General features: G+C 46.2%; 1 protein-coding gene across 1 annotated transcript in view; it reads left to right on the forward strand.

The window, feature by feature from the left end:
• Positions 1 to 17,125, forward strand: part of GAD2 (glutamate decarboxylase 2) — a gene marked incomplete at both ends in the record, with an annotated part of 65,623 nt that overhangs the window by 9,002 nt on the left and 39,496 nt on the right. The window contains 2 exons of the mRNA XM_079913080.1: positions 2,513 to 2,628; positions 15,536 to 15,615. Of these exons, the coding sequence (XP_079769206.1) occupies positions 2,513 to 2,628; positions 15,536 to 15,615 (196 nt within the window). The remainder of the gene's footprint in view (positions 1 to 2,512; positions 2,629 to 15,535; positions 15,616 to 17,125) is intronic.

Raw genomic sequence — 17,125 nt, forward strand, 5'->3', positions numbered from 1 at the left:
CCGGTGGCCCCGGAAAAGGTGGCTAAGGGGGGTTGGGCCAGGCCTATCTTACCTGGCTGGTCTTGGGACCCACCTGCCCCAGAAAATACACAGCCAGAGAAAGACTCCCCTTTGGCAGTTCTGCGAAGCCAGATATGGACTAAGGGCTGCCACCCTCATCAGTGGTGGGGAACGATCAGGTAGAAGAGACTAGAACTTGATCCTGAGGGTCCTTCCTTAGATCCTGAAGACCCACATGCTCTGACCCCAAGGTGGAAGCCGTAGATGCCAGGCTACAGGGTAATGCAGACCTTGCAAAATCAGAAGGGGACAAAAGAAAAGGTCATCAGCAACCTGTTTCTGCCCTGCTTTCTACAAGGCGTTACAGAGGAGAGACGGATCACAGCATCCTTACTTGTTAATGGATGCCTTTCTGGGTAGCATCCAGCCTTATTCCTGGGGAAAGGGTCTTATGATTTAAGGGGTGGACATAAGGGAAATCCCACATCTATGTGCCTGAGACCTGAGAGTCCCATTGCCTGGGACTAGACATGAAGAGTTAGGTCTGTGCTTGAATATATAGCAGCCCAGTGTCCTTACACCTCCATCTGTGACAGCCAGAGGCGACATGCTTCATGGAGAGTCCTTTGAGACTTCTAGAAGAAATCTGTTTATGGGATGTAACCCTCAGCTGGGACCCAGAGGGAACTAGAGAACGTCACCGCTCAGGGAAATCGTGCACAAACCTTTTCGTACCTAACAGGATTTTCAGAATGTTTTGGGTCTTGCTTTTGCACCCTTTCTCTGGAAGATTCCTGGGAAAGAAGAGCACGTAGGGCTCATGCATCTGTCCTCCTGCCTGTGTGACACAGTGCAGTCTGCTCTGTCCAGAGACCCAGGAGCCTCTTCATCCCTCTCTGGACAGCTGAACCTTTAGATGGAGAATGACAGAGCCATGAGACAAAGAGTGGGAAGCAGAGTGGGACTCCCTGGACAGTTGTCCTGGGAAGTGCACTCTCTCTGTGTCCATCTTCCCCTTTTTCTTCCTCTCTCCTTTCTCCCCAGCCTCTGTGAAAAGAACTAGGGCAGTGGTTCTCAACTGGGAGCTATTTTGTCCCCAGGGGATATTTGGCAGTGTCTCTGGAGAAATTTTTGATTGTCACAACTCATTTGGGGACGGGGGGCATGTAGTCCTACTGGCATCTGGTGGGTAGAGGCCAGGGATGCCCAGGGAATCCCCACCATAAGGAATTATCCAGCCTGAAACACCCCTGAGTGCCAGGATGGAGAAACCATGAGCTAGAGTGAAACTTCCTTTAAAAGCTGATCCTTTGCCCACCAGCATCCTGCACGGTCAGGCCTGCTCAGAGCAGGCTTGACCTGGATTCTAGTCGTTCTGTGTCTCTGGGGTCCGGAAGAGGTAGGGACTGTCCTCATTCTGACTGATGACAAAGCCAGGCTCTGGGTGACTACTGCTGTTCTGCCAGGTTGCCTGCTTGCATCAGAGCCCAGGGCAGAGACAAGGCAGAGTCATGGCCCTGCGTGGGCCATCCAGCTTGGTACAGAGAACCCTCCTCCACAGCCACCAGAAGGGAAAGGAGCTCAGAGAACTCACGTGATGGCAGAGCCCAGGCGCCTCCCCCTGTGGGTTGTGGGGGCTCGCTGTGTCTTCACTCTGCCTCGTGGTCTCACAGCTCCCACATCAGCATATCCATGTGCATTCGCAACGATCTGTCTTTTACCTGGTTAGCAAAAATCCTAAACTTTCCAACAATCCTGGGGAGAAGCTCACTTTCCTTTGCTTGTCAAATGAGACTCTACTTATAAGATACAGATCTTATGGTATGAAATCCTTGCCAACCTTAGGATGACACATGAAGAGTAATTCAGTATGGACTTCAGATTCCCTTTGTTGTGTATTTTCCTATAATGATGAAATTGTAAGCATTAAAATTATATTTCAATGATGGCATTGAGAGGGAAGAACCATTTGGGGGGAATTAACAGATGAATATGATGAGATGGGCTTGGGTGTTTATCCTCATCCTATAAGGACTGTTAACAGTCCACCTCATTAATAGCAACTGATTTCTCAGTCCAAGTGCAAGGCATTGCATGAGCTGAAATGAAAAGAAATGTCCTCTCCAAATGTCCTCTCCATGATATAAGTTTATCACAGGCCTAATGCAGAATGACCACACTGTCAAGCCAAGAAGGAAGGCAACACTTTTTAAGTTCTTAAAAGCCTCTTCAAAGGGCTCCTAGTAAGAGCAGAGTCAACTGCAGTCCCCCAGTGAGAGTTGGGTGTGGAAGGCTGGCATCCATCCTAGAGTTGGGCTAAATGCTCCTTCTCTGGACCCTCTTAGCTAGTGCCTTTGAGTCTGTGGATTCAACTCAAAGGACAACCAGTAAGAAGGTATTCTCCTGTGTCCAAGGAGGACTCTAGGTCAATGGAAATAAGGAATGTTGCTTGCATGTGAAATGATGACCTTGACAGTGACTAGAAGAGGTAACTTTTTGCTCTGCCCTTTAGGTGGCGCTATATCCAACATGTACGCTATGCTGATTGCGCGCTTTAAGATGTTCCCTGAGGTCAAGGAGAAAGGGATGGCTGCGGTCCCCAGGCTCATTGCCTTCACGTCTGAGCATGTAGGTGTCAACGTTCTTTCCAAGTTTAAGGTTATATTCCTTAAAGCCCCGGTTAAAGGGATGGTATTTGGAAATACTTTACCCCATGGTTTCTCTTTCCAGAAGATACTTCTTGGGACAGAATGAGGGGAGAGATCGGCTGGGTGGTAGAATGGGGTGAGCTGCTTTGTTTTTGAAATTCAAGAAAATGCTCAAAGAGAAAGCAGAATGCTTTCACCCCTCATTCCTTTACTTACTTCTCTGTAATAATGTCACATTCTGGGGCAATGGGAGGAGGAGAAGGGTAGAGTAACCGTGAACTCATTGCATCATCAATGCTGTGCCTATGTAACTCAAAACTCCCAAGCATCCTGTTGAAACAGTCTTTCTGTTATAAAGTTCCGATCAGGTATTGTACCCTCTTGGTTCCTTGAGACGCTTTTGCGGCTGACTTAACCAGAGGTTTCATCACTGTAGAGAAATGGTCTAGTGACTGTCGTATCTCCTCTCTGGGCCGGATCTGTGTCAGCCAAGCAGAGGCTCCTGTCTACTGCCAGGCTGCTGTCCGGGCAGGACGCTGAGCGTTTGGGGCTCCAGGGAATGGTGCTTCACATTCCTTCCATGGCCTTTAAAGAGTTAATGCCGTCGTTCCTACTACCACTGAGGCACTGGAAAAATGGCCCATCCTGTGCACATAAAGGAAGCCAAACAGCTTTAGCCTGCCAAGCCACCATCTTTCTCGCATGTGCCAGGGCAATGCAGCACGCAAGTTCAAAGCCACAGAGCAGCTGTTTGAGCAAGGTCTCGGTGCCAAACTGTCCTGCCACATGTGACCTGCGGGGAACCAGAGTCTCTTCTTGACAGGTGTTCGTAAGCATCACCTGCTGCGCAATTCCTAAGATTGTTCCTTCACGACATCTGTTTCAAGGTAGCCTAGAGTCTAGGAAACGATTGCCTCCGAGACTGAAAAGCCTCTGAGGGCCGGGGAGCTGGGAGATGGGGAAGGACTCAGATCTACCACAGAACTTTCCTTTTTCCTATTTTAAGTGGTGTGTGTGTGTGTGTTCATAACAAGGAAACAAAAGGCAAGTACCGGTGGGAAGCCAGTGAATACAGTTCACAACCACTCCACCAGCCGTGGAATTAAAGGAAACGAATGATTTCTCCTTCGCGTCTTTAGCGTCTTGCTTTCAGTCACGTCACAGCATTTTAATTTAATGCCCTTCCTCGATTTATAGGCATCAAATTTAGCAGCCTCTGATGTTTTACTTTCCTATTGCTGCTGGAACAAATTACTACAAACTTCACGGCTTAAAACAACATGAATTCATTATCCTGCCAATCCGGAAGTCAGAAATCTGTAGTGGGTCAGGCAGGGCTGTGTTCCTTCTGGATACCATAGGAGAGCATCCATTTCCTTGCCTTTCCGGTTTCTAGAGGCTGCTTGCCCGCCTTGGGTCAGGGCCACTTCTTCCATCTTCAAAACCAGCAGCAGCAGGTCTTCCAGTCCCCTCGCCCCCGTCTCTGACCTCTGCTTTCAGCTCCTTCCCTGGCCCCGATTCTCCTGTCTCCCTCTTTCTCTTGTGATTACACCCTGGTAACACAGGATAATCTTTCATCTCAAGGTCCTTCATCACATCTTCAAAGTCCCCTTTGCCATGTAAGGTGACAGAGTCACAGGTTTAAGGGATTAGGATGTGAACATCTTTGGGGGGCACATCATTCATGCTACCAAGCCTAGGTCCCCACCATGAGATAACTCTCATTTCTCAGCTTCTCCATGGGTAGAAAAGTATAAGGTAATTTGCCTTCCAATTAGGATTTCCCTAAAGTGGATTTGGATCCCTAAATAGTTACATGTACTGTATTCTCAGACTAAAAAGCCCAGGTGATCTTATATTGGCATCTTCTTCCTTTGGTTTCCGTGCTGTTTCCACATCCTGAAATGAGGTTGACCTACCAGCAAGTTCTTTGTGCTCTCTGATTTCTGCACGAGTTTCTTGGGCTCAAGTTGGATGTAAGTTCCCTCAGCGTTGCTCAGAAAGTCCAGGTCATGTGATCTGAGGATAATTTTGCTATGCCTTTGTTCCTTGATATTGTCAACTTCGATCTCTTTCTCCATTTTCCAAGAAAAGAAAGGTGATTCAGAAAGAAATGACTACGGCAACCATTCGATCCTCCCGCCTCCTTCTGGTATTTCTATCTGTGCCCATAATTACGGAAGAACATTTGAAAATGATGAACCTAAAGTACCAGTCGTTTCTGACTCAAAGATTATTTTGACAGATGAGCTCTCCTTCCAATGTACAAAACCTTATATCTGATTGCTGTGGACCATTTCCAACTTCTAATAGACAAAAGTTCATCTGATTCAACCCTGTGGGCCCGGCAGAACAGAGATTGTTCTCAGCATTTTTTTTTAGATGAAGAGGCTGCAGTTAGCTAGGTAGGTAGAGCCAGGATTAAGCAGATTTCCTGACTCCCAGACCAGTGAGGGCCCTGCCCCAGCTACCAGTGCAGAAACCAGATTAAGAGATACAGCGACAGAGTTTTATAAACCACAGATCATCAATCGCTTTAACACTTTGTACCTTCCCGAGTCAGATTTCCACCAAGAGCTTTTTTCTTTACGTGAAGGTGATGCTCAACTGTTCCTTCTCCATGCCCCCGCCACACACACACACAAATCCTCCTTGATACCCATAGGTTGGGCTGGGAAGGGCTTCTCCCATGTCTCCTGGAGCACTTGATCCAAACCATTCTGGACAGATGAGCCCTGAAAAGTGAGTCCTGCCTTGAAGCTCCAAGTTAAGAGGCAGCACAAGCCCCGTGTCTAGTTGCTGCTGGGCTCCAGACCTCAGGGCCGTTCGACCCTATTCATCCTTTAGTGCAGCTCCTTCTACCTTCAGGCCAGGCCAGATCTTTCCTTAGTCTTTTCGGATTTCACAGTCACTGTTCCCACCAGCCCCAGAAATAGATCTTCCCAGGCTAAAGAAAGAAAATTGCCAAGTCCGTTCTCAAATGCCTTTTCTCCAGGCCTGTTTCCATCTCTGCGTGGAGGTTTCCTTCCTGAATCCCTTGACCTGCAGGGAGAAGGGTGATGGGGGCGCTGCTGTGTGGATCCTGTGGGGAGAGGGGAGGCCAATGGCCAAGGCAGGAGCTGCTTCAGTTACGGTCTCCCTTTATGCTCTAGGAGAGTTTCCAAGGCCCAAGACTTTTGGAGAATCAAATGAGAGCCTTAAAAAACACTTCCCTCAGTGCCTGGGACATAGGGAGCTCTACATAAATATTAGGTAACTTGAAAACAACAACAACACCTTGTTTTATGGATGAAGAAGCCAAGCCCCAGAGGTGGAAGATGTCTTGCCCAAGGTTTCATGTCCAGTCAATGGCAGCATCAGCTCTAGAGTCTCAGTTTTCCAACAATCCCAACACTGCTCTTTCAGCTCCTAGGCTGGCTGACCTGATCGCCACTCTAGCTGGCTGTTCTCCATTCACTTGAAGCATCTTTTCTCAAATCCTGTTTTCTTCATGTTGGTTATTCTAATGCTAATACAGTTTCCTCATCTATTGAACCAGGTCCAGTTGCTGTCCTTTCTCCTATTCTGAGCACAGAGTTTATAACTGGATGTGGTTAGCGCCATAGAGATGAAAATGGGGTTGAGAAACTGTCATCCTCCAGCACCCAGCCAGAAACTTCAATGTTCAGAAAGCAAAGGGTCATCTTATGTTTTCTAGCTGACACTTCACTCTGTCTCTGCCACATCGCCCAAAGCTACCCATCACTTTTCCGGCCACCAAAACACACTAGAACTTTCCCTAGCTGATAAGCAGGGCAAGCTGGGTTTGTTTTTTCGAATCGAACAGTTTTCTTGAAATTTGCATAGGACTAAATCAAACAAATAGTATTGCGATGAAAAACAGAAGAACATAAATCACTGAGTTGAAACAAGAGATAGCGTTTATGAGTTAGGAGCTCCAAGATGATTTTCCTCCAAAATGTAGAATGACAAAATTGGAAGGGATCTTAAAGATTATATGGTTCCGTACTCATCCTTTGCTGGAATCTCATCAAACTCAGCGATAGAAGAGCTTGGCAAAAATTAATCTGATGACTTTTAGGTCCTGTTTTGAAAGGAGGTTTAGAGGAAAGCTAAGATCCCAGCTCAGTAATTCACATCTCTCTCTCTCTCTCTAAATCTTCTGAAAGCCCCAACCGTGAGCTTAATTCCAAATTCCTCTTATTTCCTCATGTGACACAAGCTCTTCCAGAAATAACTTCAGTGAAACAGCATAATCGCATCTAGGAAAAATGTTCCTTATAATCACAGCAGACACTGGGATCTTTCAGGCAAATCACCATAACTAACTCATTCCACTCTTAACACGCCAGGCTCAGCTCGGGTCCACGGCTCCTGGAACCCGTCACCAGTGTTCTGCTGAGGCCCCTCGTGACCTCAGCCCACTTCCATGGGGAGGTGATTCTCATCATTTGCCTTAGAAAGATGTTTTCATATAACCACACTTTTTGAGAGGGTTTCAATTTCCAAAAAATAGGTGTCCTTTCTGTTAAAAACAAAAGCAAAAAGCAAATGGTGACCAGGCAGCTTGGAAAAAGCTCCCATGTCATGCTTCTCATTAGACAGAAACACTGACCGAACTTTCAGTAAGTGAACTAGTGAACCGGGTCCACTTCACCCCCGGCACCCCGTCCTCCGCCTCTACGTTCCCCACTCCTTTTCCTTGTAGGGTCCTCATCACCCCTGTGTCATCTTCTCTTCTACCCAATCCCATCAAAACCTACTCTTAGGAAAGAACCTGAGAGCCATGTATATGATTGTAAAAGCTAAGTGTTGCCTCTCCTGGGGGTATTTTCACTGCAATAGGAGACGAAGGAATGAGGAGACATTCTCAAAGAGCAGGCATTGTACTGTCAGAGAAGAGACAAATAAGAAGAGGACGGTCACCCCTCCAAGTGCCCCTGAGGTCACATTCCTCATGGGGTGGGTGACTCTCCCTTGCTCCAAGTGCCAGGTCGGGAGTCACTGGCTAGACCTATTTTTCTTCAGGTTAGTGGACGGAGCCCATAAGCTTTGGAATGGACTAGAAATGATGATAGGCCCTGCTCTGCCACTTTCCAGGACGTGACTTTGGATTACCTACTTCATTTCTTCCTCATCTGTCCAACAGGGATTATAATACCCAGCTCATGTAGTTGTTGGGAGGATGAAGTGAGATAATACAGTACCTGGCCTTTAGTAAACACTCCGCAAATGGCAGCTAACACTGCCCTTGTAACCAGCCACCCACTGGTGTCCCGATGGGTAGAGAGCTGAACGTCTCCAGGAGGCAGGATGAAGGCGTATTTGGGGCCAGTTATTTTCTTAAGATGGATGATGGCCCCTCTCTCAAAATACGAAGCAATGCCCAAGGAGTCACAGCTGTGGGAGGGTTTGGATTCTCTATTGTTACCTGTATGATTTTGAGATTTTTTTACATGCTCCAATATGGCGTATGTTTATTTTAAGACATAAAGTGAATTAACATGTAATTTAATTTTGTTTAATTCATTAACAAAATTCTGCTCAAGGTACCCAGAGAGACCTGAGGATGGCATCACATTAGGTGTGAGGCTGGAGGATTGGAAGGGCCACAACTCTGTGAGCATCTGTTGATGCTGGGCGACCTGTAGGTCCTTCCCATGCAGTAGCTACACTTCTCACACCAACAGGAGAGGGATTCATCCTTGCAGCTGAGCAAACAGTGGTTCAGAACAAGAGAATAACTTGACTAACTAGAGCCAGGTCATTTTATCTCAAATGACCTCTTGCTTTTTAAAAAAAAAATTTTAAATTGAAGTATAGTTGATTTACAATGTTGTGTTAATTTCTGCTCTACAGCAAAGCGATTCCATCATATATATAATCTTCTTCATATTCTTTCCCATTATGGTTTATCACAGGATATTGAATATAGTTCCCTGTGCTATACAGTAGGACCTTGTTGTTTATCCATTCTCTATGTAATAGTTTGCATCTGCTAATTCCTAAGTCCCAATCCATCCCTCCCCACCTTCCCCTCCTTGGTAACCACAAATCTGTTCTCTGTCTGTGAGTCTGTTTCTGTGTCATAGATAAGTTCATTTGTGTCATATTTTAGATTCCACATATAGGTGATACCATACGGTATCTGTCTTTCTCCGTCTGACTTACTTCACTTAGTGTGATAATCTCTAGGTCCATCCATGTTGCTGCAGGTGGCATTCTTTCATTTTTTTTTTATGGCTAATGTTCCATTGTTTTTATGTACCACATCTTCTTTATTCATTCATCTGTTGATGGACATTTAGGTTGTTTCCATGCCAAGTGACCTCTTTCCACTACACATGTTCATTTCACTCTTCTCAGGATCCTAAAATCATAGAAATAATTGCTTTCATGTGACTGCATACATGCTTAGTGCTGGTGTTCATGCTTGTCACCACACATGCCCGTTGGGTCTGCTTAATCCTGGTGCACACCATTCCTTTCTTTTAAAATATACTTAGGGCACAAACTCACACCAGGGTAACTTTAAACTATAGCTTTGAGGGAAAGTAATAAGGTAGCAGCTTCACAGAAATGCCTTGTGTGCAGATCCACATCACCTCTGACTCACATGGAGGCTCTAAGAACGTGGCGGGCAATCCCCTGCCCTCCAAGTCATGATCATTAGAAATGAATGAGGCAGTCTCCAGAGTACAAGCTTCTCTGTACGTCAGATGCTTTCCAAAGCAGGGTGCCCTTTTAGACCATTTCATGAGCAGAAGCAAGAACAAGAGCTACCAGCTTCTCTGAGACAGTATAGGAGGCAAACTAGGGGGTGCCGGGAAGGGGTGTGCAGAAATAGGAGGACAGGGAGAGACTATTGGTCCCGTCATCGATGATGGGGGAGGGGGCTCCAGGGCATGGGGAGAGGTCAAAGGAGCAGATTCCGGCTCTTTCATAGGTTGGACTTCAAGATTTCCTTGCTGGGCATCCATGATGTGTAACGATGCGTAATCCATCCGCCTGTGTTCTGTGTTCCTACACACACGTGCCATTCACTCACCCACAAAGGGAAAGGCTGTTGGTACGAAAGGATCAAATCCAAGGATGATCGATAGACCTTAGAGCTAAGAGGTAAAGGTTTGATGGACTGTCGGAGAGTTAGGAGCTGAGTATTCCAGCCTAGTGTGTCCTTTTTCTTTGTTTGAAGTCTTTGGGTTGCTTCTTTTTCTTTCCCCCAAGCAGCTCGTCTGGTTAGAAGGGGCTACAACTGCTTCCTGCTTGGGAAGGACCCCATGGGAGGCTGTCTGGGGTGGGTGCCAAGAAGACCTCTGGACATGCTTTTATTTTATTTTATTTTTGTTGTTGTTTCAAGTATTACCCTTTATTATAATTACTACTATCATAAGTGAATATGCAAATATCCATAGAACAATTTCTTTTTAAAAACTTTTTATTGGAGTATAGTTGATTTACAGTCTTGTGTTAGTCTCAGGTGTACAGCAAAGTGAATCAGCTATACATATACATATAGCCACTTGGATGTGCTTTTAGAATAGGCCATAGATAAGAGGCACTGGGGTCCATTTAGCCCACCATCATCTGGCCCCAGTCACCAAAGCCACACATCAACATTGCGGCCAGAGATTTACAGCAGCAAGTAGTGGATATTTCCCTGAACTTGTTCTCTGCGCACATGGTCAGATTCAACAGATGCTTGTTAACTATTTCAACAAAGTCTTCGCCCTCGTGCAGCCTATCCTAGTAGGGGAAAGACAGTAGGCTACTAAATATCTACTCTCATGTCAGGTGGTGACAAGAGAGTGGCATGGTAATGGCCTACTTTGCAACATGGTCGTGAAAGGTGTCTGTGGAGGTGATGTATAGGAGAGACCTGCATCAAATGAGGCAGGGAGCCACATGCATAGGTGAGGGAAGGGTTTTCTGAGAAATGCAACAGCAAGTAAAAAGGTCCAGAGGCAAGAACAAGTTTAGCAAAGCTCACAAAAGACCGGGAAGGCCACTACCACCAGGTAGAGAGCAAGAGGGGAGGGGACGAGGGAGAGGAGATAGGGCGACAGCTGGCTGCGGAGGGCTGTCTTGATCATCTTTGTGTCCCCGGAGCCTCGGACGCTTTCCCTGAAACCCTGCAGCCCACAAGGCAGCTGAAGCTGAGCCTCCATTAAATATCTGGATGTGACCAACAATGGCTTGAAAGAATGAAGGCAGCTGTCTAAAGTGCTTATCTCCATTGTAATGGAGGAGGAGAAACCGCATGGCAAGAGACCGAAATGCTTTGTCTCAGAGCCTTCTACCATTTCCCTTACTCTCCCACCATGCCTAAAGACGGGAGACATTTATTGTCCCCATTAAAGAAGAAAGATCCCTAGGCATGTTCTCCAGTCATGGGGCTGGGTGGGATGGGCCCTCATTCTCACACCTTCTTACTCTGGATAATCTCATCCCACTCAAGCCCCAAAACTTGCTTCTTTTAAAATTACAATTATTCTGTAACTGTAAAATCCCATGTTTAATTGCACCCAGTTAAAATACCAGCTGAATTATGTAGCCCATATCAAGATTACTTATATTTTTTAAAAGATGGAGAAATTAATCTTCACCCTTGAGTTTTTCATTTAGTGTAAAATAAAAATCATATGGGTTTTAAGGTCTGTTACCCTTGAATAGAAACATGATTTAGTCCTAAGTAACCACTAGATTCTATCAGGGGTCTATGGTTTGTTTTCCAGACTCAGGGTGGGGGGGAGGGGGCTCTTCGTTAACTCATCCCCCAGCCATTCCATTGATGAACAACTGATCATTACAAGACCCCTGATGATTTGGGGATGCGACAGAATCCTTGTAGCTTCCAATTTGTGTTCATGGTTTTACCTTCTGAAGTCACCCGGCGCATCTACCCCCATCCTGGCACAGCCCTTCAGATGTGAACCCGCCATGCCACGTGTCCCTAACGCCCTCTGCTTGTGACCAAGCATCCTCTGAGCTCTCTCTAGATACCTGGTTCCCAGGGTCCTCAGCCTCCAGGACGCTGCCCTCTGCTCTGATTTATCAACAAGTGGTTCCATTAAACATGGTGCCAAGGAGTAAGAATGATTCTCCTCACATGTTCTCACCAGCACAGGGAGCCCTGCCACTTAAGCTGTCTTCACGTTTCTTCGTCACTCGGAAGTGTCTTTTTTTTCCACTCAAGTGCCTTCTTTCTTGGTCCCTGGCTATTTATGGATAACATTTAGCTATTTCCCTGCTCCCTCTCCTGAAAACGTAAACAAACTCACTGTTTGGTACCTAATTTTCTTTTTCACTCCTTTGTTCCCCATCTTGAAGCTTCCTGTTCCGGCAAGTGTTCTTCCTTTAGATGTGTGGCATTTGGTATGGTGATCCATTATCCTAGGTAATTGCTCCTCATTTGAGAATCCCCATTCTTCCTCATTAAAGGCCAGACAAGACTACTTCCTCGCATCGACCGGGTGCACCAGATCTCTTACTTACCCCCCGGGGGCCATTTAGCTGTTTAGTGCTGTCAAAAGTTCAGGAAGGAAAAAAACAGAAACAAAACCAGTGAATCACCGAAGTCATAATTAGTAAAAGTTTATGGTACACATGTTACCAAATCCAAGCTCAGTCTGCTTGCTGCAGGACAGGCCAATAATTGGGAGACGAGGTGTTGAGGCAAGGAATGGTGACTTCGTTCAGAAAGCCAGGTGTCTGAGAAGATGGCGGATTAGCAGCCCAGAACACCAACTTACTGGGGTCTGGATGCCAGTTTCTTTTATAGAACAAAGAGGGGGAGGGGGTGAGGAAGTAAAGTAAAAAGGCCATAAGTCTTGCAAAACGTCTCCTGGCTTGGCCAGCATTGGGGAGGGAATGTGTTAATTTCTTCTTTTCTGTAGCCTTTCACAGGTGGGCAGGGTCAGAATGTCTCCCTGTGAGCTGAACAAAGGCGCTTTAGTTTAACATTCAGACAGAGGGGCAGGGTTCCTGAGGCAGGCCATTATGTATGCTTACAGTTATAGATAGCATCCTTTTATTGATTACAGTAGCAAAAGCAACGAAAAGCAAAGGTTGAAGTAAGAGAAACAGATCCAACATGGAGTCAGATTTTGCTCTTCCCTGTTACACACACACCAAGAAGACAGTTTGCAAACCATGAGCGCTCCAACCAAAATGTGGAAGGAGACTCAGAGGTGGATTTTACAAAGCAGCTTATATGACGTGGAGGCAGTGACTGTTGATTCTTCCCAGTGATTGGTTGCAACAGAATTTTCTTAAATGAAAGGGAATTGGTTAGTGGTTCCCTCATATGAATCGGGGAGAACAATTTAAGTCTCACGATTTTCAGAGGCGTTTAAGTGAGAAGTGACCCAGGTCAAGTGAGCCTCACTTGTCTTGCAAAATCAGCTAAATTAAGCTTTGCTTCTCTGACTAAACTGGTTTTGTCTGCTCAGGGAATATTCGAGTCTCCGTTTGTGTTTGATTTAACAGTGCTTACAAGCTCATTCACTGAGGGGCCTAATCTGGGTAGTGAATGCTTGCTCAGTGGGGCAGCTGGCACCTCGACTCTGTGCCCTCCTGGCAGAAACAGACTTAGTGCTGTTTTCCCCCTGAGCATCTTCTTTCAGGGGTGGTCCAGGGATCCAGTAACTATGTAAGAGAGAACACTTTTTTTTTTTTTTGGTGGAGGAGTCATGTATCTTTCCAATTAAGCTTTCCTAGTTTCCAGGTATCTTCCTAAGGATTCTGCATGTTGTCTTCCTAAGGTTGTAAAATGAGACTAATGATCCTTTCCCATCTCTACTCTTAGCTACACGGGGCTTTTAGAGCTCCTCTACTCAGTGCCTCGTTTATTGGTTTATAGTATTGGCTGCTGTTATAAATGTGATTTCTTCTTGCTTACTAGCCACACCCCCTAGACATATGCATGTTAACAGTTCCTAGGCTGCATATTTAAGAATTCAGAGGAGCCATTGACATATGTACACTATTGATACTATGTATAAAATAGAGAACTAATGAGAACCTACTGTAGAGCACAGGGACCTCTACTCAGTGCTCTGTGGTGACCTAAATGGGAAGGAAATCCAAAAAAGAGGGGATATATGTATACATGTCGCTGATTCACTTTGCTGTACAGCAGAAACTCACGCAACATTGTAAAGCAACTATACTGCAATAAAAAATAATTTAGAAAAAGAAAAAGAATTCAGAGTCAAAAGCAGGCATTCGAGGAGAGTACACTCTGGAGCCATTTAAAATTCCAGTCAGCAGCCCTTTGGTGATGTAAATTGAGGAAGCAGCTCCCCTTTTGGAAAGCTTAATGATCTGTAGTTAATAGTAAGAGGCTGCTCACAGATGCAGTACAGCTGGGCGAGGTTAGTCCCTCTCCACTCTCCAGATTGCACAGTGATTACAGCCATCGAGATTCGGATTCTTCCCCGGAATCAATAACCAAAATCACAAACAAAGATTCAGTGGTGGCCTGTCAGGGTGGCCTTTCCGCGGGCGCTGTCTGCCAAGCCAGTGACTGATGCCTCCTTCCTGATCACACCCTGGGCTGGACAGTCATCTCCACAACAGACAGCCCCTCCAATGAGTCTGGGATGAAGAGTGCTGGATTTCAGGCCAGCTTCTCTTACTTGAGTGCACACAATTTCACTGAACTCGAGAGAAACTGAATGTAATCTCTGGGTAGGGAAATGTCAGTCTGGGAGCCATACAGTACACAGCTGCTGTTGCTGTGTTCTTATGCCTTGTACGTGAGATTGGCGTAGGTTACTATGTGTTGGGGTAACAGGTTCTTGAATAATTTCCAGGGTCTTGTTATCTTCATGCAAAAGCCCAAGCGAATTCAACAATAACAAAAAACCAACCAACCCCCTTCAGAAAAGGGCAAAGAACTTGTATAGACATTTCTCCAAAGAAGATGTACAAATGGCCAATAAGCACATGAAAAGATGCACAACATCACTAACGATTAGAGAAATACAAAGCAAGATCATAATGAAGTAGCACCCCACACCCATTTGAATGACTATTATCGAAAAACGGAAAACAACACCATTGACAAGGGTATGGAGAAATTGGAACAGTTGTGCACTGTGCGTGAGAAAGTAAAGTGGTGCAGCCTTATGGAAGAAAATAGAGCAGTTCCTCAAAAACAGAGTTACCATATGATCCAGCAATTCCACTTCTGGGTATATATACCAAAAGAATTAAAAGCGAGGCTCAGGGCTTCCCTGGTGGTGCAGTGGTTGGGAGTCCGCCTGCTGATGCAGGGGACACGGGTTCATGCCCCGGTCCGGGAAGATCCCACATGCCGCAGAGCGGCTGGGCCCGTGAGCCATGGCCACTGAGCCTGTGCGTCCAGAGCCTGTGCTCCGCAATGGGAGAGGCCACAACAGTGAGAGGCCCGCGTATCGCAAAAAAAAATAAAAAATAAATAAAATAAAAGCAAAGGCTCAAGGAGATATTTGTACATCCATGTTCATAGCAGCATTATTCACAATGGCCAAAAGGTAGAAGCAACCCAGGGGTCCGTTGATGCATGAATGAAAAAACAGATTGCTGTGTATACATAAAATGAATGTGATTGAGCATTAAGAAGGAAGGAAATTCCGAGACATGCTACAACATGGATGAACCTTGAGGACATTATGCTCGTGAAATAAGGCAGTCACAGAAAAATAATTATTGTGTGGTTCCACTTATATGAGGCACTAAAGTAGTCAGATTCATAGAGATAGAAAGTAGAAGGGTAGTCACCAGGGGCTGGGGAGGGAGGAATGGGGAGTTGTTGTTTAATGGATACAGAGTTTCAGTTTTGCAAGATGATCAAGACTTAAGCAGATAGATGGTAGTGATTACAAATGTACTTTCTTTTTCAGAGCCATTTTTCTCTCAAGAAGGGAGCTGCAGCCTTGGGCATTGGAACAGACAGTGTGATTCTGATTAAATGTGATGAAAGGTGAGCATGAACCTGCAACCCTTGTCGGTTAGCAGTTTGCAAATTCTACACATGCATCTCAAAAGGACTAAAGTCCGAAAACAGGCAATGACTGTAGAACAGCAAACCTGCATCCATCCCAGCTGCTGGCCTTTGCTGTTTCTTTTTCACTCTTGCTTGGAGTCCTGGGACATTGTTCCTCCATGCCGCTAACGCATTCACAGCCTTTGACTGAATCAGAACCTTTGTTAAATCAATCAAAATATTCTGGGGCTTCCCTGGTAGCGCAGTGGTTGAGAGTCCGCCTGCCGATGCAGGGGACATGGGTTCGTGCCCCGGTCTGGGAAGATCCCACATGTCGCGGAGCGGCTGAGCTCGTGAGCCATGGCCGCTGAGCCTGCGTGTCCGGAGCCTGTGCTCCGCCACGGGAGAGGTCACAACAGTGAGAGGCCCGCGTACCACAAAAAAAAAAAAAAAAAAAAAAATTCTGCACCAAGAGGCGCAGAAGGACATTCGTCACCTGGGCACTTAAGCAACAACCAGCAGGTTGAGAACTGATTTATGGAGGTGTCATCATCCCAGGCACCATAGATCGTGTGAACTTGATGGAGTGATTACAGGAGGGGGGACAGTTTAGGGAGCAAGAGGTAAATACTGCCCCCAGCAACTCATCAGCTCAGTGCCTGAACCAAAGAGCTCTCTTAGGAAACAGCCGTCTTAATTGGCACCCAAACGTTGTAGGTACTCTGGAAAAAGGTGGAGGGGAGGTTAATATATTAATATAAGAAAATACACTTAGTCTTTGAAGAATGTAGTAAGAAATTCCACTAAATTAAAAGGATGCCACCCATTTCACCATTTATTTATTCATACATATTTATTAGACAGACATTTATGACTGCTCACCATGGCACTAGGCTCTAGAATAGCATAAGGTGTAATCCCAGTTCCCTGACCATGTATGGCCTAAGTGGGGAGATGTAGTAACGTCAGAAGGATGGCAGGCTCACCTGAGGTGGAGCAGGGGAGGTGAAGTGCTGGAACTGACAGGAATTACTGACTGGCCGGTGAGTGTGCAGGTTGAGAGGTGAGTCGAGGGGGAACGCCAGGCTCCGGGCTCACCAGCTAAGCCCTCGCGGTGCTATTCTCTGAGGCAGAGAGCCCCGCCGAAGTGAAAAGTTTAGATTTGGAGCTGCCGAGTGTGAAGAGCTTATGAGATGAGACGTCCAAGTGAGGGTGTCAGGTAGGCACCTGGGAATAGCAGCCTGGATGTCAGAAGGTGTACAGTGGGGGAGCCACGCAGAGTGGCCTGGGAAGGAGCTCGGGAGCATCCCCATTTCGGGGACAGGCAGAGTCAGAGGGGCCCGCAGTGGAGACTGGGAAGCAACAGCCACAGTTGTTGGAGAAGAATCAGGACCCGGGGCCATGAGGGTCATGGGCGTGTTTCTAGAAGGAGTGGTTAACAGCAGCAAATGCCACCAGTAGATGAAACGAGGGTCAACAACTGCCCCTCAGCTTTCCTGATGAGAAG

The sequence above is a fragment of the Stenella coeruleoalba genome (assembly GCF_951394435.1).
Source record: "Stenella coeruleoalba genome assembly, chromosome: 2".
Taxonomy (NCBI): domain Eukaryota; kingdom Metazoa; phylum Chordata; class Mammalia; order Artiodactyla; family Delphinidae; genus Stenella; species Stenella coeruleoalba.